Source organism: Lissotriton helveticus, chromosome 3_2 (genome assembly GCF_964261635.1).
Source record: "Lissotriton helveticus chromosome 3_2, aLisHel1.1, whole genome shotgun sequence".
NCBI classification, from domain to species: Eukaryota; Metazoa; Chordata; class Amphibia; order Caudata; family Salamandridae; genus Lissotriton; species Lissotriton helveticus.
The window spans coordinates 72,821,467-72,848,891 of record NC_136062.1 but is presented as its reverse complement, the minus strand read 5'-3'; the positions used below and the strand labels follow the sequence as shown (position 1 = coordinate 72,848,891).

At 46.5% G+C, this 27,425-nt stretch overlaps 1 protein-coding gene across 2 annotated transcripts in view; it reads right to left on the bottom strand.

Moving 5' to 3' along the window:
- Positions 1–27,425, bottom strand: part of DMXL2 (Dmx like 2) — a 1,907,871-nt gene that overhangs the window by 760,403 nt on the left and 1,120,043 nt on the right. For both annotated transcript variants that reach the window (XM_078684818.1, XM_078684819.1), the window contains exon 29: positions 13,825–14,006. In XM_078684818.1, coding sequence (XP_078540944.1) covers positions 13,825–14,006 — 182 coding nt within the window. The remainder of the gene's footprint in view (positions 1–13,824; positions 14,007–27,425) is intronic.

Genomic DNA, 27,425 nt, shown 5'->3' with positions numbered 1-27,425 from the left:
CGTGGCCGAAAAACCTAAGGACTTGGCCGTAGTGCGCAAGTCTTTAAAACATTCCAACTCGCTGTAGGAAGGTGGAATCCAACTGCATGGTTAGCCCACTTTTTCCCAGGTGTTTTGATGGTTTTTGACTTTGGCTGGGATCCTGCTATCGAGGGTCCCATCCTATCTGTTTCCCTTGTGAGTCCCTACTATCTGGTACCTTAGGTACCAAGGGCATAGGTACCTCAGAGGCCTGCCAGGGGCTGAAGCATGTATTATGCCACCCCTGGGAAGCCTTCCAAAATGGCACCACAGATCTGCTACTGCAGCCTGGGTAAGGTGGTACTTGTATCCCTTACTTCGATATAGTATACCTATATCTACATATATATATATATATAGACACATATTGTGAGAAGGTGGCTCTATATATACTGGACAATAAGGCAGTACAGTGTGTATAGAGTCCACAAAACCCAAAGGTTTAACAGAGGTTAAAGTCAGGACTGACCTTACTCTCCAAAGTGGTAGCTTGGTCGAGCAGTAAGGCAGTACCAGAGGACAGTGTAAAGCATTCGTTGCACACACTCAGTCAGCAAAAGGTTTCACACACTCAAGAACTGAACTCCAGGCCAATTGTTATTATATCCTTCGATATAGTTGTTTTATTTTTAGAACCAATAGTTGTAAAAATATATTTTTCGAGATACGCGTACTCTCAGGTAAATACTTTGCAGAGGAGCAATAAGTTTATACACACAATAATCACAGGTTAGCTAATAGCAATACAGTTCTGCAACACCCTCTTCCATTGAGCTCAATGGTTTTCATAGGAAAGTACAGTTGATTACTTCATGGATTACTTTGATAGTTCCAGGACTAGATCTTGGATTCAGTCCTGGGGTCTAAGTTGAAACCAGATTAGCAAAAACGTTTTAGTTGTATTGATGATTTTTCCTGAATATAAAGCTGTTTTAAAAGTTCACACTTCACTAACTTCAGTCAGTTAGTGAAGTTCACACATGCGGAAAGTGCGCATCCGAAGAGCTAAATTAGGGCCATAACCATGGGAGAAATTACCCGCATTCGCCGCAATTGCAGTGAAGACAAAGTATTCATTAGGGAAATTGACAACCTACAGGAATGTTTCAAATGTAGGGGCTGCTCTCCGGACATGCTAGAACCAGCAAAACAATGCATAATGAAAACATCTAGACACACGTTACTCAATAAGACCACCAAGAAGAGAAAAGACACACAACGCCAAACATCAAATAAAATAGGCCTCATTACCGACTACCATGTTGAGAGCCACGCTATATATAAAATCATAGCAAAACATTGGCATCTTCTGACTATGGATAATTCACTGAGTCAGCATCTCACCAACAAACCTAAAATAATTCCTAGAACGAACAAAACACTGAGAGACATCCTATGTTCTAGCTTCCTGCCTCTAAGAAAAATAGATGATACTTGGCTGCCCCAAAAACCGAAAGGTTTTTGTAAGTGTGCACATTGTAATATGTGCGCCTTGCACTAAATGGCACAAAAGAGTTCAGGTACAATACGGCCATAACTCATCATATCCGGGAATTCATGAACTGTGACTCAAAATTTATAGTGTACTGTATCATATGCCCTTGCGACCTAATTTATATTGGGAGCACGATAAGAACAGTAAAAGAGAGAATACAGGAACACATCAGGGCAATCAGAAATAATGACAACAGTTACCCTATGGCAGTAAATTTCAATAGGGTCCATCCAAATACTTGTATAACAGATATCAGATCTCATGCAATCGCACAGGCCTATAATGATCCAAGGGGGGGCAACCGTACAGCCACTCTTAGAAAACTTGAAGCAGAATGGATCATTCGCTTACGGGCTGTGGAGCTAGGTCTGAATTACGACAAAGAACTACATGTATTTCTGAAAGACTAACTGTATGTACATGTATATCCACCATGCCTTTCTGTATTAGAAATTAATTCTGTGGTGTATCACATACAAACTGGGGTAGGAGTTTGCAAATGAAGGATTCTTCTTAAAATTTGGCTACAGATAAGCTTTGATGTAATGATGCATTACTCTATATTTGAACGCTATGATACCAAGCTGTTTAGAATATATTTGGAATGAATTCCTGTAAATGATAATGTAAAATAATGATGTAAGATGATGTATGCACTCCCTGAATACCAATCTGTTGTAACACATCCTTTAAATGACATCTTAATGTTTTATTTATAAATACTGTGCAACTGATCGGTGTCAGATGCTAAATGAACTTTCTGCATTGAATATTTAGTTGCTTCAATGTGTCTGTGAAATATGTCAAAATTACCCAATTTGGCATAAATGCGTAATTTTTAGCAAATTGAACAACATTTTTGTTAAGAATTGAAGATACTGTTACTATTATGATTCGCTTTATTGTTATAATCTGTCCCTTTATATTCTGTTATCCGTTATCACATATTGCTTATGTTCCTTTCTATTTGTTTCTCATCTATCACGACTTTTTCATTGCCTGTACACGGTTTCCAATTGTAACCTTAGTTAAGGAAACTGAGGGCCAGATGTAGGACACCAAATACCGGTCGGTAACGGCCGATTTCGGCCGTTACCGACCGGTATTTGGTGTTTGACATGTAGGGGGCCTTATTTTTACAGAATGGGTATATTTAACAATTCGGTAAATTTACCGATTCTGTAAAATACCGAATCAGTAAATTTACCGAATCGGTAAATACAGATGTAGGTGGCACTTTAAACAGTGCCACAGGCCCTTACCGATTCGTTATTTACCATCAAATACTATTTGGTGGTAAATAACGAATACCTGTGTACATGCACATCTGTGCGTGTACACATGTGCCATGTGGCACACATACATGCCCTAAAGGCACACAAGCCAGAAACAGGGGTGCAACAGGGTGTCAAAGTGACACCCTGTCCCCCTTGGCAATTCGGTAATTTTTCAAGGTCCATAGGAATCAATGACAAATACCGATTCAGTAATTACAGATTTGGTAAATACCGAATCCTACCATTCGGTATTTTTTACCGAATAAATACCTACATTAGATTTACCGATTCATGAATAACGAATCGGTAAAATTCTGTATTTATGAATCGGTAAATCTAATTTACCTACATCTAGCTCTATTCCAAGATGTCCGCCAAAAAGACCAACATACATGCTAGATACTGCGAGGTTTTCTCACATCCGTTTCTTTTCAAATCTGTTTTCTATTGCTATGAAAAAGGACCGGTATAAACGAGAGTAGGACGCCGGGCGTGGCTGTCCGACTACACTTCCCTCAGACACCTTGGTTTTCCATGATATGCTGCGGTAATTCAAGTAAGTGCCAACGGGAACCGTGTGACTCTGATTTGTGTATGTTTAGTTCCCGAGTATTTTTAAACTCAAAGACTACATTTTGGTCATTTGGATTAATGCAAACACATATTTCTGTTTCTCCCTTTCCCATTTACTCAGGAGCATATCAAAGCTCTTCTCTTAACGTTTCAGACTTCGCACCGGTAAGCACACTTGTATTATATATTGCATTTGATTCTTTTTATCATACTTTTTTGGGAGCAGTTTTGCTGCACCATTGGGCTATGTACACATACAATAGCAACTTAATTGGTCGTTTGCAACTGCCAATGCCCGAGCATTTTTACTCACTTCTCTATCAAATTGCCTTGAAGAATTTTAAAACAAACGTGATATAACTGCTAATCTTGACAGTTTGGCAGAAAGTACATTTTCAGCGTGAGTTCCGATATTAGTTAAATCTCTTTAAAAGTCGAGTCCGCAGTTTTCAAAACCCCTTGGAATTTACTTGACAATTCTTAATGCGAAGCCATGGACGTTATACTTCTGTTCGCCTATATACATTTATTTATCTTTTAGGTTTTGCTCAGGAACATTTCAGGGTTCCCAGCATTCCTTTTGAGGACACATTTGTTGGTAAGCAAGATGCACGTAGCCAATAATAAGACTTACCTTAATGACTCCTCGTGGATGTCAATTGAGTAAAATCTGGGATAGTAGGATAAGTGCCATGGGAGGCACATTAGCATAAACAAATTCATATCAGTCAGACTTTGCTATCCCAATTCAGGATAGTTTAATAGGAAATAAGTTTGACCTGTCCTAAATACAGTTGACCACCATCTTTAAACAGTCCTTGAATATTTTCAATACATTTTTCCACTTATAGAGATACCATTACTTATTACGTGCGTTTGGATTGGCACATAGAATTGACAGAAATTTGACACTGGGGAACTATATCACGTACGTCGCCGCACTTCCAGGTAACAAATGATTAGCATGTTTACATTAGACAACGTGTCATTTCTCTACGGCCTCCCTTGTTCACAAATAAGTACCACATTACTCTTATACAGCGGGACATGTACCTAACGGACCTTGGCGCCTGCCTTCGTGTACCCATGTTCTTGGTTCAATGTTGTTAAGATTGTTAAAAACATGCCAACTTTTGGACTTTTAAATCTTTCATGAAGATATTAATAAATAATATTCTGTCTTTTACTTAGAATTTTAAACACCGTTCCATCTAATCCCGTTTTGGACCTATCACTAACTGGCTGTGGTCAAATACATTACACACAGCTGAGCGAAAACGTTTGGATAAGGTAACTCTTTATAGATAGCAAGGCCTTTAAATAAACCCCATCATTTGGGTTCTTTTGAGAAATGCGCGTCAAAAATAAATAACATTTGGACATCTCTTTTTAGGATTACACCTCTATAATGTCTGAGGAATAGCACTGTTTACCAATAGGATTGAGAGGCAACTCAACCTTTAAATTAAGGTAATATTATCATTTTGCCCAGCATGTAATTAGGCATCTTTAGAATTGCTCATTATAATGAGTAAGAATCTTTCCGTTGGTTCACAGGCTCATCAATCCTTCGTCTTTGAAATTTTGAAAGCTGTACATGACGTATCCAAATGAGGAAATAATAAAAGGTATTAATTCACAGCCTGTATAAACACACGGCGGGTACTACTATCTCCGTTTTAGCACTGCATGGCACTCATCTCTCCAACTTGGATTACTCTTTTATACTCACTTTTAGAACCTTTTAATCACTTTTCTAAATTCCTGTTCGCTGGACAATCCTTGTCTGCACACTATCTGCCTAAAGAGAACATCACCATTCGGTCTTTTCTTGGGATCTGTCAGGATTGACTAGTTTGTGAATTTTTGGCACTAGTATAAGAGATGAAATGATGACAGATACCAGATTACTTATCCCTGTAATTTTCTGTTTGCAGCCTTGAGGAAGTTACTTCCCAGTAACGAAACACGTGTCGGCGGCTTGTTGTGTTTTTCTCTGGGATATATGTACAGAAGAACCCCCAACAACGAGTTTTGTAACATGTATCAACAATATGGCATTATATAGACAATAATTGAGCAAAATACGATATTAAAACAGCAAAGAAATCTTATGTTTTGGATGGTCTCTATACACAGTTAAATTTTGGATTGTGTATTTTGATCACTACAAGTCGTGACTCTATAAGAAGGTTAGGACAGGGAATTATCTCCCTTAGAAGCATTTGCTTCTACGCAAAACCAATATTAGAGTGCTAATAAATATCTGTTATTCAGCACCAAGATGCTTCCGGGTGAACGTGTGCTTTACAAATACACGTTATGTTTTGTAATGCAATTCTTCTTCATCCAATTTCTGATATCAAGTTGGATAACATCCTATTGATGTCTTTAAAAAAACTTACATGGGAGAAAAACTGGCAGTGACATCAGAAGGCCTGCAAACTCGGAGTAAGATCACAATTTTAGAAATAGCAATTCTATCAATAGTGAGCAGTGGGAGTCTGCACCGAAAAGCGACTGACTTGCTTATAGACAAACAAGTTACTTACATTTGGTAACAATATATCTGTGAGAGACATATATTAGTTATAGATTCTTTACCGTAGAACTACCCCCAGGCGTCAGACTGGATACAAAGAATGTTTTCGTAGCAGTACCCCTGCGCGTCGGTAGGTGGCATCAGTCGACTCCACGTTTGGTGTCATGATCGCTCGGATGACACAACGGTATCTACTTAGACGGCGCCCCTGCGCGCTGTCAGTTCATTTACACAACATTCCACACCAGAAGTGTAGAGCCATGCAAGACACTGATCACTGGTGCACAAAACTAGGGCACTGAAAGGGAGTCCATTACTCTAGATGTCAATTTGCAAAACGGGGAGGATGGGTGGGGCGGTAAGGAATCTATTACTAATATATGTCTCTTACAGATATATTGTTACCGAAGGTAAGTAACTAGTTCATCTGAAAGAGACTATTAGTTATAGATGCTTTACCTTAGAATAGATACCCTAGCAATACAAACCCCGGAGGGGGGTCTGCAAATTAAGTTACACCAAAAAGTCCTGGAGAACTGAATGGCCAAAGAAGCCGTCTCTCCAGACTTGACTATCAAGGCAGCAATGTTTAGTGAACGTGAGCAGCGATTACCATGTAGCCGCCTGGCAGATGTGACTGAGGAGGACTCCAAGTCCCAAAGCAGTAGTGGCTGACTACGTACTGCTAGAGTGGGCATGCAGTCCTACCGGAGGCTCCTCTTTCGCCAAGGAGTAACTTATCTTAATGCACAGGATGACCTATCGAGAGATGGTCCATTTTTGCATGGCCCAACCTTTCTTGGCGCCCACATAGCCACCAAAGAGTTGATCATTCACCCAGAATAATATTGTGCGATCCCGATAAAATGATAAAGCACGTTTTGGATCCAGGCAGTGGAGTCTTTCCTCCTCCTTGGAAAGATGCGGGGATGGAAAAAAAGGTGGGCAAAGTGATGGTCTGTCCTGTGTGGAAAGAGAGAACTACTTTGGGTAGAAAAGAAGGCCGAGTTCGAAGGACAACCCTGTCCGGATGGACAGCAAGGAAAGGAGGTTTAGAAGATAGTGCCTGAAGCTCACTCAACCTGCGAGCAGAGGTGATGGCAACCAGAAAAGCAATTTTTAAAGTCAATAGTCTGAGAGGACAATTATGTGGTGGCTCGAAAGGAGCGCACATAAGGTAAGTAAAGACAAGATTCAAGTCCCACTGGGGCATTACGAAAGGAATAGGAGGAAAAAGGTGAGTTATGCCCTTAAGGAAAGGATTTACAATAGGGGACTTTAAAAGAGAAGGCTGATCAGGAAGGCAAAGAAAGGCTGAATGGCCAAAAGATAGCCTTTAAGGGTGCCCAGAGCAGAGCCCTGTTGGGCCAAAGACAGTATGAAGAGAAGAACCTCAGAAACAGGGGCAGAAAGGGGATCCACACCACAATTTTATCCATCAAGAAGCATATACTGTTTTAGTAGAGTGACGCCTGGCTGCCAAGATGACATTACAGACTTCAGCAGGGAGGTCAAAAGCTGTCAACTGTCCCCGCTCAATCTCCACGCAAGAAGGTGGAGGCTAAACAGGTTCAGGTGGAGGACCATCCCCTGTGACAGGAGATCCACTGAACAGGCAGTCAGATCGGAGTATCGATGGCCATGTTTAATAGCTCGGGATACCAGACTCTTCGTGTCCGGAGTCACAAGAATGACTTGGGCCCAGTAGCGATTGATCTTCTTCAGCACTCTGGACAGAAGTGGTATAGGCGGAAAGGCATATAGAAGACCGCAATTCAACTCGAGACGAAAAGCATCGCCGAGCGAGTGCTGCCTTGGAAATACCAATGCTTAGAGCTGCTGACATTGCTGAAAATGCTTGTGGCCTACTGTGAACCGAAGGTAGCGCCGGTGGGCAGGTAAGTTGGGGATGTGAAAATATGCGTCCTGCAAATCCAATACTACCATCTAGTCTCCAGGGTTGAGGGCAGACAGGACCTGAGCCTATAGCAAAATTTTGAACGGTTGACGTCCCTATGATCCAAGATAGGATGAAGGCCTTTGTCCTTCTTGGGTACCAGAAAGTAGTGGGAATATCAACCACAACTTAATTCCGGCACCGGGACTCACTCAATAGCTTACTTGGCCAAGAGATCCGGAACCTCCTGGCTGAGAAGGGCCAAGTGATCCTTCAACTTGCGATGGAATGTTGGTGGCATTGCAGGAGGGGTAGTCTCGAAGGGGAGGGAGTAGCCAAAAGGGAAGATTGGACATCGCCAGAGAAGCCAAAGGTTCTTAGCCAGGCATAGTGCCTCAGGGCTACCAACGTGAAAATAATCTTAGCCAGCGAGTCGGGAGTATCTAGCCCACGCCAGATGGTGAACTTTGCTGTGTCTCCACCCTCAGCAACAATGCGTGTGAGCACTGCCCGGGCCTCCTCCGGGCACTGTGGCAGCACTTGCGCAACAGTGTCCCACATTAAATGTGTGTAACTGCCCCAGAAAAACTCCACTGGACTGATCACCGCTGCGTCCACTTCTCCTTCAAGAAGCCTACCACGCACCACCGCACCAAACTTATCCCCCACCGCTGCTGGAGCAAAATCACCGAGGACCAGCTACACACCGCCCTCGCCTGGAAGCCACCCACAGACCCCACCAACCCCGACGCCTCCACCAGCAGCCTCAGACGCTGGTTCGAAGACTGCGCCAACACCCTCGCCCCGATCAAGAATCCCTCCAACAGCCACAAGAACAAGACTGCCGGCTGGTTCAACGCGGACCTCCAGACCTCCAAACAAAACTGCCGAAAGCTAGAAAGGAAATGGAACCACAAACAAACACCAGAGAACCAAACAGCCCACAAGAACGCCATACACCAGCATCATCACCTCATCAGATCCGCCCAAAAAAAACCTCCTTCAAGGACCGCCTCGACAACAACGCACACAACAGCAAAGAGCTCTTCAACATTGGGAGGGAGCTCTCCAACCCCAACGCCAGCACCAACGACATCCCACCTTCACAAGACCTGTGCGACTCCCTGGTCTCCTTCTTCCACTGCAAAATCGCAGACATCCACGACAGCTTCAACAACCAGGCGCCCTCTACAGCCCGCGATACCCCAGAGTCCTCGGCCATCGCCCGCAGCGACCCCCTCGTCAGCTGGAACAACATCAACGACGACACCATCAAAACCATGAGCACCATCCACTCGGCTCTCCATCAGAACCGTGCCCCCACCACATCTTCAACACAGCCAGCACCACCATCGCACCCCACCTTCGCAAAGCCATCAACATCTCCTTCGAAACCGCAACCTTCCCAGACAGCTGGAAGCATGCCGAGATCAACGCCCTGCTCAAGAAGCCCAAAGCAGACTCCAAGGACCTCAAGAACTTCCGGCCCATCTCCCTGCTCCCGTTCCTGGCGAAGGTCATCGAGAAAACAGTCAACAAACAGCTAACCCGCTACCTCGAGAAGAACAACATCCTGGACCCCTCACAGTCCGGTTTCCGCAGCAACCACAGCACCGAGACGGCCCTCATCGCCGCCACCAATGACATCAGGGCCCTACTGGACAACGGCGGGACCGCTGCCCTCATCCTCCTGGACCTATCAGCCGCCTTTGACACTGTTTGCCACCACACCCTAGGCACCCGCCTACATGACACAGGAATCCCAGGCAAAGCCCTGGACTGGACCACCTCCTTCCTCTCCGGCAGAACAGAGCATCCGCCTCCCTCCCTTTAGATCCGAAGCCACCAAGATCATCTGCGGCGTACCCCAAGGATGCTCCTTCAGCCCAACACTGTTCAACATATACATGCTCCCACTCGCCCACATCGCCAGACTGCACAACCTCAACATCCTCTCCTACGCCGACTCCACACAACTGATCCTCGCACTCACCAAGGACCCTGTCACCGCCAAACCCAACCTCCACAAAGGTATGACAGCCGTCACCGATTGGATGAAGAACAGCCGCCTGAAGCTGAACTCTGACAAAACGGAGGTCCTCATCCTCGGCTCCTCACCTTCAGCCTGGGACGACTCCTGGTGGCCGACCGCCCTGGGTGCTGCTCCAACACCCACCGACCACGCACGCAACATGGGATTCATCCTCGACTCCACACTCTCCATGACCAAGAAAGTCAACGCCAGCTCATCCTCCTGCTTCAACACCCTCAACATGCTCCAAAAGATCTAAAAGTGGATCCCAACTGACCCTCGAAGAACAGTCACCCAGGCCCTCGTGAGCAGCAGACTGGACTACGGAAAAGCCCTCTGCGCGGGAGCTTCGGCAATACTACTGAAACAACTGCAACACATACAGAACGCCTCTGCCCGCCTGATCCTCGACATCCCTCGCCGCGGCCACATCACACCCTACCTGGTAAACCTGCACTGGCTCGCCATCAATAAGAGGATCACCTTCAAGCTCCTCACCCATGCACACAAAGCCCTCCACAACACCGGTCAGGCATATCTCAACAAACTACTCACCTTCTACACTCCTAACTGCCAGCTCCGCTCCGCCGACCTCAGCCTCGCCACCGTCCCCCACACCTAGAGAACGACCACCGGTGGCAGATCATTCTCCCACCTCGCTGCCAAGTCCTGGAACACCCTCCCCATCCTTCTACGCAGACCGAATACCTTCTAACCTTCAGGAGGCTGCTCAAGACCTGGCTGTTCAAGCAGTAGCAGCACCCACCTCCAGTGCCTTGAGACGCTCACGGGTGTGTAGCGCGCTATACAAATTTTGTGATTGTTTGATTGACCGCAGTCCTAAGCAGGCGGAAGAAAACATCTTCTTTCCAAGATGATCAAGCTTCCTGGATTCCCTATCTTGAGGGGCTGTAGGGAAACCGCTTCCTTTCAAGGATAAGGCTTGGACCACCAAGCTCTCGGGGGTAGGGTGTTGGGAGAGGAAAAGTGAGCCACCTGGTGTCGGGCGGTGGCGTCGGGCGGTGGCGTCAGGCAATCATCCTATCCACAGGAGCCCCTGTGCTGGGCTTGTAACAGGAGCCCAGAAGGACATTAGAGAGGGCCTCATTGGAAGGGATATATAAGAAAAACAATGGTTCAAGGGTGGCCTGATACCACAAGGGTAAAGATTATTTTGTCTAGATATTGAATCAATTGGGGAAAAGACTTCGTAGGGAAACATGTGTATTTTTAATCATTGTAATTGCAAGTTGGCATTCATACAAGTATGTTCAGGTGCTCACATGAGTGAAAAAGGTGCGTAACGTGACAGAGTGAAAGTGACAATATACGAAATATCACAGGGACAACAAAAAGAAATCTATAACGATATGTACAATTGGGGGGATTTTCAATGGGGGGGGGTTGACGACGTTTTGATTTTTAGTGAGTCAAGATCATCATCAGAACAGGGTGAGCAGTCTGAAATATTTAGGGAGACAAGTGAATCGTAAGGATGGGTGTCTGGTCTAGCGGTGAAAATTGGTCTCTTCATGTTCTGCTTAGATTATCGTGCGAGTTGGATTTCTCAGTAGGGGAAGAGGATCTTTCCATGTAAATTACTGTTCCATGCGTATGCAGAAGCATACTTTCACTCTATAACTTAAAGGCGAAGCACGAATTTTAAATTATTGAAGTGGGGGACAGGATGTGCAATCTGGGTCCAGTGCGGCTCCCGGACTCTTGCCTCGGGTCGTGATTAAATCTCCTTGCACTCTGCAAAAATTACTTTCCTCGTCCTTGCGGCAGCTGCTGTAAATGCTGTAGCTGCGGATTACATCCCAGGTTCACTTAATGGGGTACCCTTGTTTTCCATAAACCCTCATTGGAAGGGAGCAAAGGCTCCGAAGAAGCTGCTGCCGGCTGAAGCACCTCAGTCAGGAGGTTAGTCCTGACTGCCAGTGTAGGAAGCTCACAGCCCAAGGCCTCAGCCGCCCTACGCAACACCGCAGCGTAAGAAGCCTTCTCCTCCGTAGCCACGGTAGGGGGAGAAAGCATACCAAGGTCTGGGGAGGTATCCAGACCACTGGCATCACCCAACTCCTCTCTCCAGTCCAGCTCTTCAAACTGGTGGAGTCGGGCTGCCCTAAGATGCAGTGGAGGGCTTCATAAAATGCACGAAGCTGAGCAGTGGATGCTCCGACTGCCAGAAAGGGAGGGAAGCACGGAGCTGTCCTAGCAGGCTCCGAGGGTGGAGCCGGAGAATGGCGACCCTCAGTGTCCCGCGTCGGGTCGGCCGACAGACAGGGAGAAGGCGAAGAGCGACGATGCTTCTTTGCTTTCTTCTTGTGCTTCGACTTAACAGATGACGAAAACTTCGATAACGAATGGTGGTGGTGGCTTCACAACCGGTCCCACGACCTTTCCCTCGCCTGGGACCTCGAACGGCTCGGTACCGACTGTCGGGCTTCCAAAAGCTTTGGGGACCGCTACCACAAAGACTTAGGGTTCAGGGCCCAACAGTTGGAGCACAAGTTCAGGTCATGCTCGCGCACCAAGCAACAAAGGCACACATGGTGCGGATCTGTGACCAACATCAGCTTGTGACAGGAGTCACAAGGCTTGAAACCGGGTCGACGACTTCAAAAAAGATGTTGACAAAAAGTCGAAAAAGTTTAGTCTACGGGTACCGCTCTGTCCAGATATGTGCTGGCTGGCACGGAAAAAAAAAGAACTGATGTCAGCACGGATGGGCGGGGTCTTAGTAGATACCACAACGTCATCCCGGTGATCAAGACGCCGAAGACGAGCGCGGAGTCGAATGACATCACCTATCGACACGTAGGGGTACTGCTGAGAAAGAATGAGCCAGATCCAGTCTGACGTCTGGGGGTAATTCTAAGGAATCTATAACTAATCTATAACTAATAGTCTCTTTCAGATGCAACTGTTTTATCTCGGTTACCTGAGATTAGATGACAATTGTGATATATTTATATTCAGAGATACTTTAACGTGGCCCATTCTGATCGGAGGGTGAATGTAAGCAGGAGGATTTGATCTTGCTTTCCTAGCAGTTTAATAGGGAAGATAGATAATTTTTTAGTATTTATTTTGTGGACTGATAATTCACCACTGTCTGTCAGGTGCCCTCAATTCCCTCCAAGTTGCGATATGCATTTCGTAGATATGCCAGGAGGTAATCCGCACATTAGGATATAAGGTGATACCTATAAGTCAGTGGTATACTGAATACCCCAATTCGAGCCCTTTTCCATAAGAAGAAAGGCTAATTGCTCCATGGCCAGGGCAAACAACAAAGGTGAGAGGAAGCTGACTTGTCTGGTGCCCCACATACCAGTGAGTGCTTCAATGAGACATGACCAGCATGAACTCTCATTAGCCGGGTCTTGTGGCTTAGTGGACTAATGTGTTCACAATTGGGGGGGGTGTGGCTCTGTGTTTGACCTCATGGTCCCAAGTTCAAATCCCGGCAGGTCCACTCAGCCATTCATCTTTCAGAGGTCGATAAAATGAGTACCATTGAGTTATGTAATAATAAACATCTGGTATTCGGCGCCAAGATACCCTTCTGTGTCAACATGCGTTTTACAAATACATTTTATGGTATGTTACTCTTACTGTTTGGTTTGAGTACAGTAGCCTAATCTATTACAATATGCCAGTGCTAAAGCCTGTTAAGAAAACTCTGTGCTTTTATATCTTTCAGTAGAATCATTTTAATTTGTAACACTTCGGTTGTTCTTTAGGAGAAGTGGGTGAAAAATTAAAGGAGCACCGAAGTGATCAGCAAACAAATTTCAAAGGCAAATCTATTTTTGTAAAAAATTTAGCTAGCATCAATGTACAAAGGTAGGATGGCAAGCAAGGAAACAGGTTTATTCAGTTTAATGTGGCAGTTATTTCTGCTATTTTACAAAGGCCAGTGTTAATTTTGAAACAACCGGCAATCAGTGACTTTGCTATATTGAGTTAAGAATTACCCACCTTTGCCAGAAAATAGTCCCACATACTGAGTTCCGGTGGGATGAATTTTTCTTTATATGTTGGCCTTTCCACAGGCACTGGTGGAGGAGCTACTGTATCTTTTACTGGTCGTCCAGGCACAAGCATCCTCATGTTAAATCGACGACGGTGCTTATCCATTTCTTCAGATGGTGCAGGAGGTGCTAAATGTAATGAATTTAGTTTAGTACATTTAAATATAGCTAAATATAAACCACAAATACATTCACATGGCAACAAACAGGTGGCTTTTGGGAAACCGCTTATACGCAGTCTTATATCTAATCATCAAATTACATGGTACAATTGCAACCATCACACCTGTTGATAGACTATTAACAATTCTTAGCAATTATGCTGAAAGAAAATGTGATGACATTTTAGAAATGTACATTGCACGCTACTCTTTGGCAGTTAATGGGTGCAAGGATGTAGCCAGTCGGGCAGAAAAAATGACAAACTACTCAGTGCCACGTGCAAATCAATATACTAAAAAAATGGTTTATGTATAGACTAAGAGAAGTGAAATATTTATAAAATATTAGTGAATCGAAAGTGTAGAAAAGCAGGTCTTGCTGAGAACAGGCTACATGTTTTTGTTATAAACATGTTAAAAATACAACAAAATGTACTATTCATCACCTAAATAGTTTTGTTATAACCAATGATTTGGCAACTCACAAAACAGTTTCAAATGGAAGTAAATTATATTATATGTTATGTGAGCTTTAAAGGTTGAGGATTAAGAAAAGGATTGGTAAAACATCAATATGAGGAATTCAACTGCAAATCTGATTAGGGTTGGTTTTCATCTTACTTTTGAATTCCAGGAGGTTTTGCGGTTTCTCTTTTCATTTACACAACATCTCAAACATTTAAATTTAGGGATGCACTTCATGAATTTGCTGGTTGACCTCAGAGATTTTGTCAGCTGGGATATTTTGAAACGTTGATACATTTAAAAACAAAACAAAAAAACTAGGGTCCTTTTTCAACTGAGTGGTGCCCAATGTGGAGCAACTTACTTTAAGTGCGCTCACGAACTGGAAACTAGAATATAGAGAGCATTGCTGGAGAAACAAGTTATCTTTAAATTAGGTACCTCTTTACTTTAGGTGCAGTAACGTTGAGCCTGTTGCATTTTGCAGACATTGAAGATTGACCAGCAGGTTATTATTATTCACCACCAGTTAGCTTCTAGGTTGGACTGGATTTTTTATGGAAATATCAGATAGCCAAGGATTTTCTTCAGAAGTTGTAGATGGTACACACGTATGCATAACATCTTGGAAATGTGTTCTACAATTGACAATTTCTTTCTATCCATATCCTGAAATGTATCTTTAGGGAAGGTGCAGGGTGCAAAGACCTAGGGAAGAGTGATTTCTTCAGACCAGATAGTCAGGTGTGCTAACACCAGCATGATCTTCATTTTGTTGGGTTTCATTTTCTTTGTTTAATGCGTGTCTAGCTATAAGTGTCTAACAGAAAGGTACCTAAACTAGACATATCTTTGTAGATAGTTGAACTGTTTTTAAAGATGATGAGATTAAATTCATTAACATAGAGGCAACACAGGATATTTGCAGTCAAACAGCCTCATTAGGGGGGATAGGAAGATATTAAAGAGCAGAGCTTAGTAAATCCTACTGAAAGATTCAACTAAGAAAAGGACTCTAGCTGAATGTATAGTTTGCTAAGCATATTCACTGTGATCTTCCTCCAGAAAATATGCAGGGGAGATTACAGTCATATAAGGGCTGACATCTGCAGTCATTCAGTTTGTTGTGAATGACATTACGGTTCATCATGTGGATTGATTCTGACACTGGTACAATAAGATCGGGACACCCACCACCGCTCTTGTCTGCTATAAAAAGTCATAGTTCATAACTGCTATGGCACTGAATTCTGTGCTGTAGGTGGCACAAAAGCTGTCTTTGTGATTATCCAAGATATTATTTATCGCACTATATGAATGTAGTTGGCTAATTACTACTGGTGCTAAAACCTTGTAAAATCCCTTACAAATGCACACCTTAGCTCAATTATGGCCCTATTTTTAACAAAAGAGTTTTTGGTATATGCCATTTTAGAAACTGGCTGTGGAAACTGTGTGTAAAAAATGATCAATGTATCTTTAAAACATAATTAAATGTAAATAAATGGTATGACAAAACCCAGACAAACCCCATAAGGAAAGACCCAATGTTGTGATGAAGCAAATGGAAATGAAAGGTATGGCAATCCCAAGTCAAGATTTAAGTAGTAAGACCAAATGGTCTGTTGAATTACACAATTACGTGAAACAGGAATCACTGGTATATAAAGTCAGTAGTGAACATGCATATAACCCTTACAGTGCAAATTGTTAGCAGAGGGGGGGCTGTTAAGGAATCTATGGTTAGACTGTGTCTCTCTCAGATAATACATTACTGTTCATCTGATAGATACATCGATCTGCAGATTCCTTAACTTTAGAATGAAATACCAAAGCTATACCCACCTAGAAGTGGGTCTTCGAACTAATCCAACAAAAGCTCTTAGAGAAATCCAGCTGGTCAAACTTAACCATTGACCAGGCTTACATAGGAATTAAACGAGAAAGAGCATGACTCTCCAAAAAAACAGAGGCAATGACCATAGACAATGTAAATAGGAAACAACCCCGCAGGCACAAGAAAACCAAAGACTCAAGGGTAACAGGATATTAACTTGTCAGAAGACATTTGTCAACAATCAGACAATATTATTTAACCCCCAAATGGTAAATGAGCCCTTGGACTAAAAAGGCAAAGGCAAAGTGAACGCCATAAACCCGCAGTCTCAAGACCAGTAAAGAATTACCTGCAGGAAATCTGTTCTAATAATCCCAAAAACGAAAGGCTTCTAAAACCCATTCCCATTAAAACCAAGATGAATAAAACCATTCATTGCAAGGTCGGGACTATCATTTTAAGTTATCAAGACAGATGAACATACTAGTGTATCTCTAAAACAAAGAACCACCCCCCTTTTTTTTTTAAAGAAAACAACCACCTATAGGTTCACAAAATGCATAGTGCCCATAAAAATGTGAAAAGATGTCAATTAAACAGATATGCATCTGTTATAAATATTGATCAATGGTACCCTTGATTTATACCCACAGGTTCAAAGCATACATATAGATCCCTCCCAAACACGTGCAGCACAGAAAGAAGCAATCGCATCTCACAATATATATATATATATTTATTTTTTTAAAGAATGCAATATCTTTATTACTATAGAGCAGAACTACAAGCATGTCTAAACACATATGAAAAACACTTATGTAATCTCTGTATATCCACATGGATACATGGAACCATACAATTTAATATCAATAGTGATATCACACCCTCAAAGAAACCTTGGGTGACTCAGCATTAAGAGGATGCTCGCCGTTAAAAGTATTTTAACAGGCTGGTATTACCTAAAAAAAATCCACAGCAAGCACTTGCAACCACACTTGGCCTAGAAGGTCAAGCTGAATAAAATAAACTAAGACCCTGGAAAATATCCAAAAAGGGAACCTAGTAGGAGTAATTGTCCACAAGGCATTTCAGCCAAAATCCAATCTGACTGTAAGGCAGACAAGCACTCAAATACAAATATTTAGTCCTATAAGGACACGAAGCACCAGATCATAAGTTCCCACTAGGACCCCCTATTGGGCTGTAAGGTACAAAAAATAACAAATGCTTAATAGAGAAAGAGCAATGTCCCCAAGAAGACAGAGACGATCCAACCTCCTGACAGAAAATTTATGATTATCCACAGTATCAAAGTCAAGGAGTATGGAAGTATCCAAGATGTTCTTAAAGAAGAGAAGGATAAAAAATAAACCTTTTCTTCTGATAAAACAGAATTTTTTTAACCATGGAAGACATGGTCATAAACAGCCCTAAGGTAAATATTCAGTCACTGCATCTCAGGAAATGTAAGAAGCAGAGCTCACGGGACATCCATGTTCCAAAATTGAACATAAGAATAAATATCACCTCTAAAAATGGCGGAACCCAAGACTGTGGGTATTCGAAGAACACAAATCAGACACCTTGAATTGCCAGCGTAATTACTCTAGCAAAAAGGGGTACATTTCCTTGGAACACATTCATATGTGAAGGTAAGAACACATCACATAATAAAACAGACATGACCCCCTCACCGGGAAGCATAGCCTAAACATTATCCAACGCAAAGGCCATCCATGCACCAGGTGAATTTGATGCAAGGTGCCCCCACTAAAGTAGCGAAAGGACTGTGTTGGAGAAGGCAGAGACCAAAATCACCCTGAAGATGAAAGTCAGACTATTTGCAAAAAACAACAAAAATGCACAAGTTACTACTTGTGTAACGATATATCTGTAAGAGACATTAGTTAGTGATAGATTCCTTACCTTAGAATATCCCCAGGCTTCAGACTGGATCCGGAAAGTTTTGCTTAGCAGTACCCCTGCTAGTCAGTAGGCGGCGTCCTGCGGTTCCACGTCCGTCGCTGGCGTCGTATGCGTCGAGATGACGTCACGGAGGCTACTTAGGTGTCACCCAAGCGCGCTGGTGTCAGTTCTGTACACGACTTTCAGCGCCAGGAATGCAGACCCATGCAAGATACTGACCACTGGTGCATTGAAACTAGGGCCCTGAAACGGAGGAACTTAACACTAGTAATCAGTTCGCAGAAGGGGGGGGGGATGGGTGGGACGGTAAGGACTCTATCACCAACTAATGTCTCTTACAGATATATCGTTACACAAGTAGTAACTTATGCATCTGAAAGAGACGTTAGTGATAGATTCCTTAACTTAGAATAAATACCCTAGCAATACCAACCCCTGTGGTGGGTCTGCGAACAGGATTACACCAGAAAGTCACAGAGAACTGGACGGCCAAAGAAGCCATCTCTATGCACTTGACTGTCAAGGCAGTAATGCTTGGTAAACGTGTACAGCGAAGCCCATGTAGCTGCATGACAAATAGCCTGCAAGGGAACGCCGCGTCCCAAGGCAGTAGTGGCTGCCGTTGCCCTGGCGGAATGGGCACGCAGCCCCACACTTCTTCTTAGCCAACGAGTAACAGGGTTTGATGCAGAGAACGGCCTACCGAGAGATGGTCCGTTTGTGCCTGGCCCGACCTTTTTTGGCACCCACGTAGCCAACAAAGAGCAAGTCATCCGCCCGGAACTGCTGAGTGCGCGTCAGATAAAATAAGAGCGCACGTTTTGGGTCCAGACGGTGGAGCCTCTCCTCCTCTTTCGAAGGATGCGGTGGCGGAAAGAAGGTGGGCAAGGTGATGGTCTGCCCGATGTGGAAAAGCATAACAACCTTTGCAAGAAGGAAGGACGGGTCCGTAAAACCATCTTGTCTGGATGAACAGAACGGAAAGGTTTTGAAGAGAGGGCCTGGAGCTCACTCTTCTGGCAGAGGTGATGGCTACCAGGAAAGCCGTCTTTAGAGTAAGAAGACGCAAAGGACAGTTATGAAGAGGCTCAAAAGGAGCACACAACCGATATGTCAAGACAAGGTTTAAGTCCCATTGAGGCATTATGAACGGCACAGGAGGAAACATGTGCGTAATGCCTTTCAGGAAACAGTTAACAACCAGGGACTTAAAAAGAGAAGGCTGATCAGGAAGCCGCAAAAAGGCAGAATATAACCCATAATAGTGCCGAGAGCAGAGCCCTGCTGGGCCAAGGAAAGAAGGAACAGAAGAACTTCGGAAAGAGGGGCAGAAAGAGGATCCACAGACTTAGCTGTGCACCATGACACAAACTTGTTCCACCTACAGCCGTACACTGTTTTCGTGGAGGTATGCCTGGCTGCCAGAATGACATCACCGACTTCAGGAGGAAGATTGAAAGCTGTCAACTGTTGCTGCTAAATCTCCACACATGGAGGTGGAGGCTGTACAGGTTTGGGTAGAGGACAGTCCCCTGCCGCTGCGACAGAAGATCCTCCCAAAGAGGGGGATCGATCGCCATGTTGAGTGGCTCGGGATACAAGTATCTTCGTGCCCAATCCGGAGCCACAAGTATGACTTGGGCCCGGTTGCGCCTGATCTTCTTTAGCACTCTGGGTAGAAGTGGTATAGGCGTAAAGGTGTACAAAAGACTGCAGCTCCACTCGCGACAAAAAGCAAATGCAAGAGGTCGGCCGTAGTCTGAAGGTGGGTGACGACTGCCTAGGGCGAGTCCGCCTTCAATAGCAAGTTGTCGAGGTAGGGGAAGACTGACTCCCCTGACCTGCGCAGGTGAGCTGCAACCACCGCCATCACTATTGTGAACACCCGAGGGGCGCTGGTAAGGCCGAAAGGGAGCACGGTAAACTGAAATTGCTCCTGCCTACCGTGACCGGTGCCGGTGGGCGGCAGGACAGGGATGTGAAAATATGCGTCCTGCAAGTCCAACGCTATCCATCCAGGGTCCAGGGTAGCCAAGACCTGAGCCACAGTCATCATCTTGAACTTCTTCTTCCGGAGGAAGCGATGGACGTCCCTGAGGTCCAAAATGGGGCGCAAACCCCCTTTGTCCTTTTTGGGGACCAGAAAGTAGTGGGAATAATAACCACGTCCTACTTGTGGCCCAGTAACGCGCCCAATGGCCCTCTAGGCCAAGAGGGCTATAACTTCCTGCTGGAAAAGCGCAAAGTGATACCCCGACATGCGGTAGAACCGAGGTGGCATGGCCAGGGGGGATAGACTCGAAGGGGAGGGAGTAGCCCCTCCGGACGAGCTGCAGCACCCACTTGTCGGAAGGGACAAACCGCCAATGGGGAAGGTGATGACGAATCCTGCCACCCACTGGCGTGGGGTGTGACCCAAAGCTCAGACTAGGAAGGCTTTGAGGTAGACATCGCGGGGCGGAGGTGGGCTGAGCCTCACGCCGGTCCCTAGGGCCACCTCGGCGGCCTCCGCACCCACAGGCACACCGAGTCTAGTTCTGCGCAGGCTTTTGACTGAACAAACGTCCAGGGGTGCCTCTGCCATGGCCATGAAAGGAATGAAACGTGGACGTGGCCGGGCGCGTGGTGGAAAGGCCCAAGGACTTGGCCATTACTCGAGAGTCCTTAAAACGTTCCAGTGCAGTGTCGGACTTATCACCAAACAGGCGAGTGCCGTCAAAAGGCATGTCCATGAGCGAGCTCTGAACGGCAAGGGAGAATCCAGTGGACCTCAGCCAGGTGTGGCACCAAAGCACCACGGTCGTGGAAATTGCCCTACCAAGGGAGTCTGCGGTGTCCAAGCCACAACGAATGGCAAATCTAGCCATGTCCGTAACCTCAGCCACAGCCACAGCCTGAGACAGCACAGTCTGGACCTCCTCCTGGTACTAAGGCAACACCTCAGCCACGGAATCCCACACCGCGTAGGAGTAGCAGCCCAGAAGGCATGCGGTGTTCACTGACTGCAGTCCTAAGCTGGCCGAAGTGAACAACCGTTTACCAAACTGCTCCAATCTCTTAGAGTCCTTATCCGACGGAGCCATAGGAATGGTACTCTGAGGCGTAGAAGCTTAAATGACCAGACTTTCGGGTGTAGGATGAGTGGTCAGAAAGGCAGGGTCACCCGGCGCCGTGCGATGAAGCCTGGCAACGCTTTTATCCACAGGGGCCCCTGTGCAGGCCGTGACCAAGTGCCCAACAAGACTTCGGTGAAGGCATCATTAAAGGGCAGCAACGGCTCCGATGAAGTGGACACTGGCTGGAGCACCCCAGTGAAGAGATTTATCTTCAGGGTCACCCTGGGGAGATCGAGGTTAAGGACCTCTGCAGCCCGATCAAGCACCACCGTATACGAGGCGCCTTCCTCCATAGTGGATCAGAGGAGACGTTGAAGCCACCGGCCTCCTCCAAGTTGTCCACCCAGTCCTGCTCAGAATCACACTGACGAGCAAAAGGGTCCTCAGACCCTTCCCAGTCATCCTCCTTTACCGGCGCCATAGGCACAGGCCTTGGTGCAGGGGCAGGGACCGGCAAAGGAATAAACAGCTCAGGGTCCCAATTTGGATCCATGGCGGGGACAACCCCCTTTGGGAACCGGGGCGGAGGCGGAACCAGCTGTATCCAGTGCGGCGCCGCCGGCAGAGCCAGGGGCGGGGCCGGAGCCCACAGCATGGGATCTCTTGGCGCCGAGGCCGGAGCCAGGGGCGCAGGATCCTGCGGCGCCGGGGCTGGATCCACCGTAGGAGTTGATGGACCAACAGGATCTAGACAGGGGAACACGGGGCCCAAGGCCTAAACAGGCAGTCCATGGCAGCAAGGAATTCTTGCGGGAGTCGCCGACGGACCCGGGTAAGGCGGATAGGCCGCGGGACACTCAGGCTCCAAAGGAGCCGCAGGGGCGGAGCCCCTATCCCCCTCGTCCACATCCCGGGACCGACGGGGGGACGTTGGAGACCGAAATCGCTTCTTCGACTTCTTTTTGTGCCATCTCTTACCCGAATCAGAGGGGGAAGAGGAGTGGTGGTGACGACTCTGCGAGCGGTCACAGAACCGACCCCTGGATCTCAAAAGGTGCGGGGACGAGTGCCAAACTTCAAACAACTTCCGGCGCCGTTCCCCTCAGGGCCTTCAGGCTCATAGCCCTACAGTCCAGACAGGACCAGGAGTCATGTTCGCGCTCCAGGCAGTAGAGACAGACGTCATGTGGGTCCGCCACCGACCTATTGCGACAGCAGGTCCCGCAAGACTTAAAACCAGGCATCCCTACTAGCACTAGAGAAAAGCAACACGAGACACAAGTCTCAAAAAGATAGTAAAAAATGACTAGGGTACGTGCTCTAACCGGATCTGCGCTTACTAGCGCGGAAAAAGAAAGAACTGATGCCAGCGGGCATGGCAGGCGCCCAAATAGCCTCCGTGATGTCATCTCGTCGCATACGACGCCAGCGACGGACGCAGTGCCGCACGACGCTACCTACTGACGCCCAGGGGTACTGCTAAGCAAACATTTCCGGATCCAGTGTGATGCCTCGGGATATTCTAAGGTAAGGAATCGATCACTAACATGTCTCTTTCAGATGCTCCCTAATATTCTCTGGAAAAACACCATCCCACAACCAAGCATGGCGGCGGAGAGCCACAGAACATGCCATAGCGCAGCCGAGAGAATCAGAAACATCCAAGGCCGAATGGAGAATAAACCAGGCCCACTCCCGGCCATCCAACACATGGTACCGCAGAATCCCATAGGCTGGAGGTAGCCCTGGCCGACACACAAAGTGTGTTGAGCACTCGTAAAGCAGCCCTAGAGGAAGAGAATATGTTACGCCCCCATGAATCCAACCACCGGGCCTCCTGTGACGGAGGGAACAACACTGAGGGCAAAGACGGAAAAGCAGTCTGCAGGAGAGGGCCCTAGGTAGAATGGTGGAAAGAAAGGCAGACTGGATCTTGCATAACAGGACGGTGGAGGAGAAGCTGTGGCACCGGATCTCCCGTGGCAGGATGCCGCCAGGCCTCCAGAAGAGAGTTGTGGAGCGAAGCGTCAAATGGAAGCAGTAGCTCCCTTCCACCAGAGCCCTGGTGGAGAACTTCCAACAAATGGTCTGTAGGGAATGGGGTGACTGGGTTGCCCATTTGCAAAATGCCAGCGGCTGTGGAAATTGCGCGGACAAAGGCTACACTCGCCTCCGTAGGGCATTGCGGGGAGAGAGCAATTCCTACGTGGGCGATGGCTGCAAACTAAGCCGTACAACCCAGAGTCCAGCTGGAGGAAGAACTGGCCAGCCCCTGTATGGTGGAAGATCCACGGACAAGTGGGGGCCCTGAGGGGCTTCTGGGGAAGGTGGAGAAGCTTTCGGAGCAACCAACAGCGAGTTACGGTAGAGCGGAGACGGCAAAGAGCACTCCATGGAAGATGCAGGGGAAAAAGCAACACAGCGGCGTCCCATTTCTGGAGAAGAGGAGACAGGAGATGACAAACCTCTGCCGATGCCGGCACGGTGCTGTGGAGTCGATCGGCGCCGAAGCGGTCATCGAGGGCGCCGAGTCGACCTCCACCACCACTTGCGTCCTAGGGTAATGGGGTGGGGTCGAAGCCGGGCCGCCTAAAGAATGGCGCCAAAAAGGTGCCGACTCGACCTCAGACAAGGCAGCCGCCAGTGTAGATGGCCGAGAGGGACCCGGGCAGGCACCCCGGACCCCAGCCACCACCCGCGGCGCCGCCGGGGAGGAAAGTAGTCGGCGCCGGAACGTCGTCAGCTCAGCCTCCCGCGCCCTTCGCAGAAAGGGGACCTGGCCTCGGTGACACGCTGTAAAACTTACCGGTGGGCGAGTGATGCCCATGGGGCCTCGGTGAAGGACGATGCCGTCAGCGGAATCAGCGATTTCTGGATCCTTCCGAGGTAGGGAATGGACGTGGTGACGATACCGATCTGGACACGCGGGCCGAAAGTAGTGTCATCCAGCGCTCCCGCCGGGACTTCGGCTTCAGATGCTGACAAGTGTCGCAGTACGTACAATCATGGTGCTCACCCAAACACCACATACAAATAGGGTGAGGGTCCATCGCCGACATCTGACGCGTACAAGAAGTACACGTCTTGAAACCCGAAGCCTTTGGCACACTGTTCCTCAACGCAAAAGCGTTAAAAGAAGGCCTGAAAACAGATCAGGGACACGATCCGGATCCGCGTTGCATGCAGAAAAAAAGGAAACTGACGTCAGCTTGTCGAGGGGAGGGGGGGCCTTATGTGACCTAGCTGATGTCACGCCCGCAGACGTCAGGGCAGAATCACGTGGTACCACCCCCGGTGCACAGAGAAACTGTGGCACAGAACATTTTCCGGGTCCAGTCTCGCACCTGGTGATAATTCTATGTTAAGGAATCTGCGGCTATTAGTCGCTCGCAGATATTAGTGATGGTTTTTCAATTCATCCACATCAAGATAATCTGGTAAAACGAGGCAGGCTTGAATTCCAACGGCTGCACACCAATGTGAGAAGCTGGCTTGGTATATGGTGTGCACTTATGTAAGTGGGCACCTAGCACCAATCCAGACAACCCTTATAGTGATTTTAGACAACCTTAGAAAGCTCTCTAAGTGGCAGCTGAGGACAGCAGCCTTGCAGGGTTAGTCCAGAATGTAAAGCAGCTTACTTTACCAGAACATATTCTTAATGATATAGATCAGGTAACACATACAGGTATCTCCTAGCCAGAGATACACACAATGCACACAATAGTTTTCAATAGAAACAGGTAAGTAGCACATAATAGACAGTGGTTACTGGGGGAGACCAAACCATATCCTAAAATAGTGGTATGCGAACCACGACTCAAGTCAAACCTATACCCAGAAGACGTAGAAGTGCCGGGGACCCAAGGAACACTTCATGGTAATTAACCAAGAACCCCTTGGAGGCCGTGTGAAGGGTGGAACATGACCGCGGGATCAATGCAAGTCAATGGGCAAGTCACTGATGCAATTTTAAAGGAGAAGGACCCTTCCCAGTAGATCCAGAAGAACCCCAGTGGAACACAGAAGGTTGGAGAGCCCCCCCACCCATAGATACCTTAGGAACAAGGATACCTGCCCCAGGGGAGCGGGGTGTATAGTGGAATCAGAAACCGCCTTCAAACCCAATAGAGGACTTCAGGAAGATGCCGCTGCAAGAGAAGGAGACAGTGTCTGGTGGAACCCAACAGTGGATTCAAGTTGAAAAGTACCTGAAAGCAGAGGGAACAGATTCTATGCCACTTGGACGTGACCAGGAGGCACAGAAGATGAATGGCCATCGATGTTGGGTGCTGCAGGATAGTTGACGGTGACCTTGGAGCAGCAGCTGTGAGGATCAGGTGACGCTGTGGAAGACCAGGAGCCGTTCACAAGCAGTTGGATGTCAAGAGTTGAGGGGCTGGTGTCCGTTGGAACCGCCAACTGCATACAACATTGAAAGCAAAAAAGGTGCAATTCCAGGACCAGCAAGGTTGAGGTGACTTACCAAAAGCAGGAGAGTAAGGGCAGGCCCGAGCAATCAGGGGAGACCAAAGAATTCAAACGTGACCCTCAACAGGACCCACAGGCCAGAGGCACTAGAGTTACAAGAGGACCTCGAGCAGCTCCACAAAGATGGTTGGGCATGAAGGTTGGGTTTCCAGGAGGAAGCATACATCTTCTAACCAGGTTTATTTACAGTAGAGGGGCTATCCCAAGAAGACAGAACTGGTCTAGTAAAGCCTCATTATAGGACAAAAGAGGTTTAGCTATGTATGAGGCTGTAAAAAAGTGGATTGTTATTTGGAGTGGGCGCACTAACTTGTCAAGGTGAACCCAAAGTCACCAAATCAACCTGAGCTCCAGCTCCTTGTACCGATGGCACAAAGCCGACAGGCCAAACTTTGGGCCAAGTATAAATGATTTGTGCAGTAGCAAAACAGTAATAAAGTGATGACAATAAACAACAAAAATCCCAAACCAAATATGAAAAATGTGTACAAATAAACAAACAAAATGACACCAAAACAAATAAATTCAATAAGGGGAACCAAATAATTTTTAAAGTTTCAAGTAAAGATAGAGCCAAAAAGCCTCAATTACAGTTTATGGAACCCACAGACCGGTACCTTAGTGTTATTACCATTCTACCACGATGGAGCATGGGTCAGACACACCAAGTAAGTTTACTAGTCAAAGATTTTACCTTCGGAATTTGTCTTTTTTATGGACCTCACAATCCTCAGCAGGCAAACCTGTAGCTATTTCTTGGAAAGGTGCATCTAAAGTGTACACCTTTGTCACAAGGTCTTCCTGGTGGCTGCAGGGGTCTTGGAAGTCCAACTTGTCCACGTTTCAAGAGCAGTTACTCTGGGTCACTTCTAAGGCTCCCAGGACCTCAGAAACAGGACTCGGGGACCAGTACTCACCCCAACAAATGCCACTAACTTGGCCTAGTCAGTACTGATCAACTGGTCACTTAAGGGAAAAGGCCTCTTGCTCTTTGTTGCATCTCTGTAGCGACAAAGAATTCCAGTTAACTGACCCCTGGAGTTTAAGACTTTGTCCAGTGTACAAGAGGGAGCAAGACCAGTCTTTCAGGGTTCCTCTCAAGTCACAGATAGAAGGCCCTATTCTAGTCTGGTCTTCTGCAGGTCCAAAAAGTGTTCTAAGGTGATGACTTGCAATTCTGCCTTCATGGTTGGAAGTAGCTAGTGTGCCCCTGGCTTCTGCCTAACTAATGGGCCGATAATTCCCAGCAACAACCCTAGCCACGTTTTTGGCACATCCTGTGTGCCCAACTGCGAACAATCTCACAGTGCATCTCATTCCTAAAATCTAAGATGAAGAACCCTTTTCTTCCTTGTGCCCATCTAGAAGTGTGGTCAGGGAAATGAGCGGTCCCCTCCTCGAGGTACACTCAAAACCAGTTCTTGGGATAGTTTCCCTCCCACTGGGTATGGAGCAAGCCTGGCAAGTGTGAGCATGGAGACAAAACCTTTCCATCTTTAAGTCTCTACTTGCAAAAAACTATAAATGGACAGGCCACACTTTGGTCCCTTTTGAGATAATAACACATCTGGTCCCTTCCAAACTGTCCTTCCTGAGCTGATAGGGGTCAAAT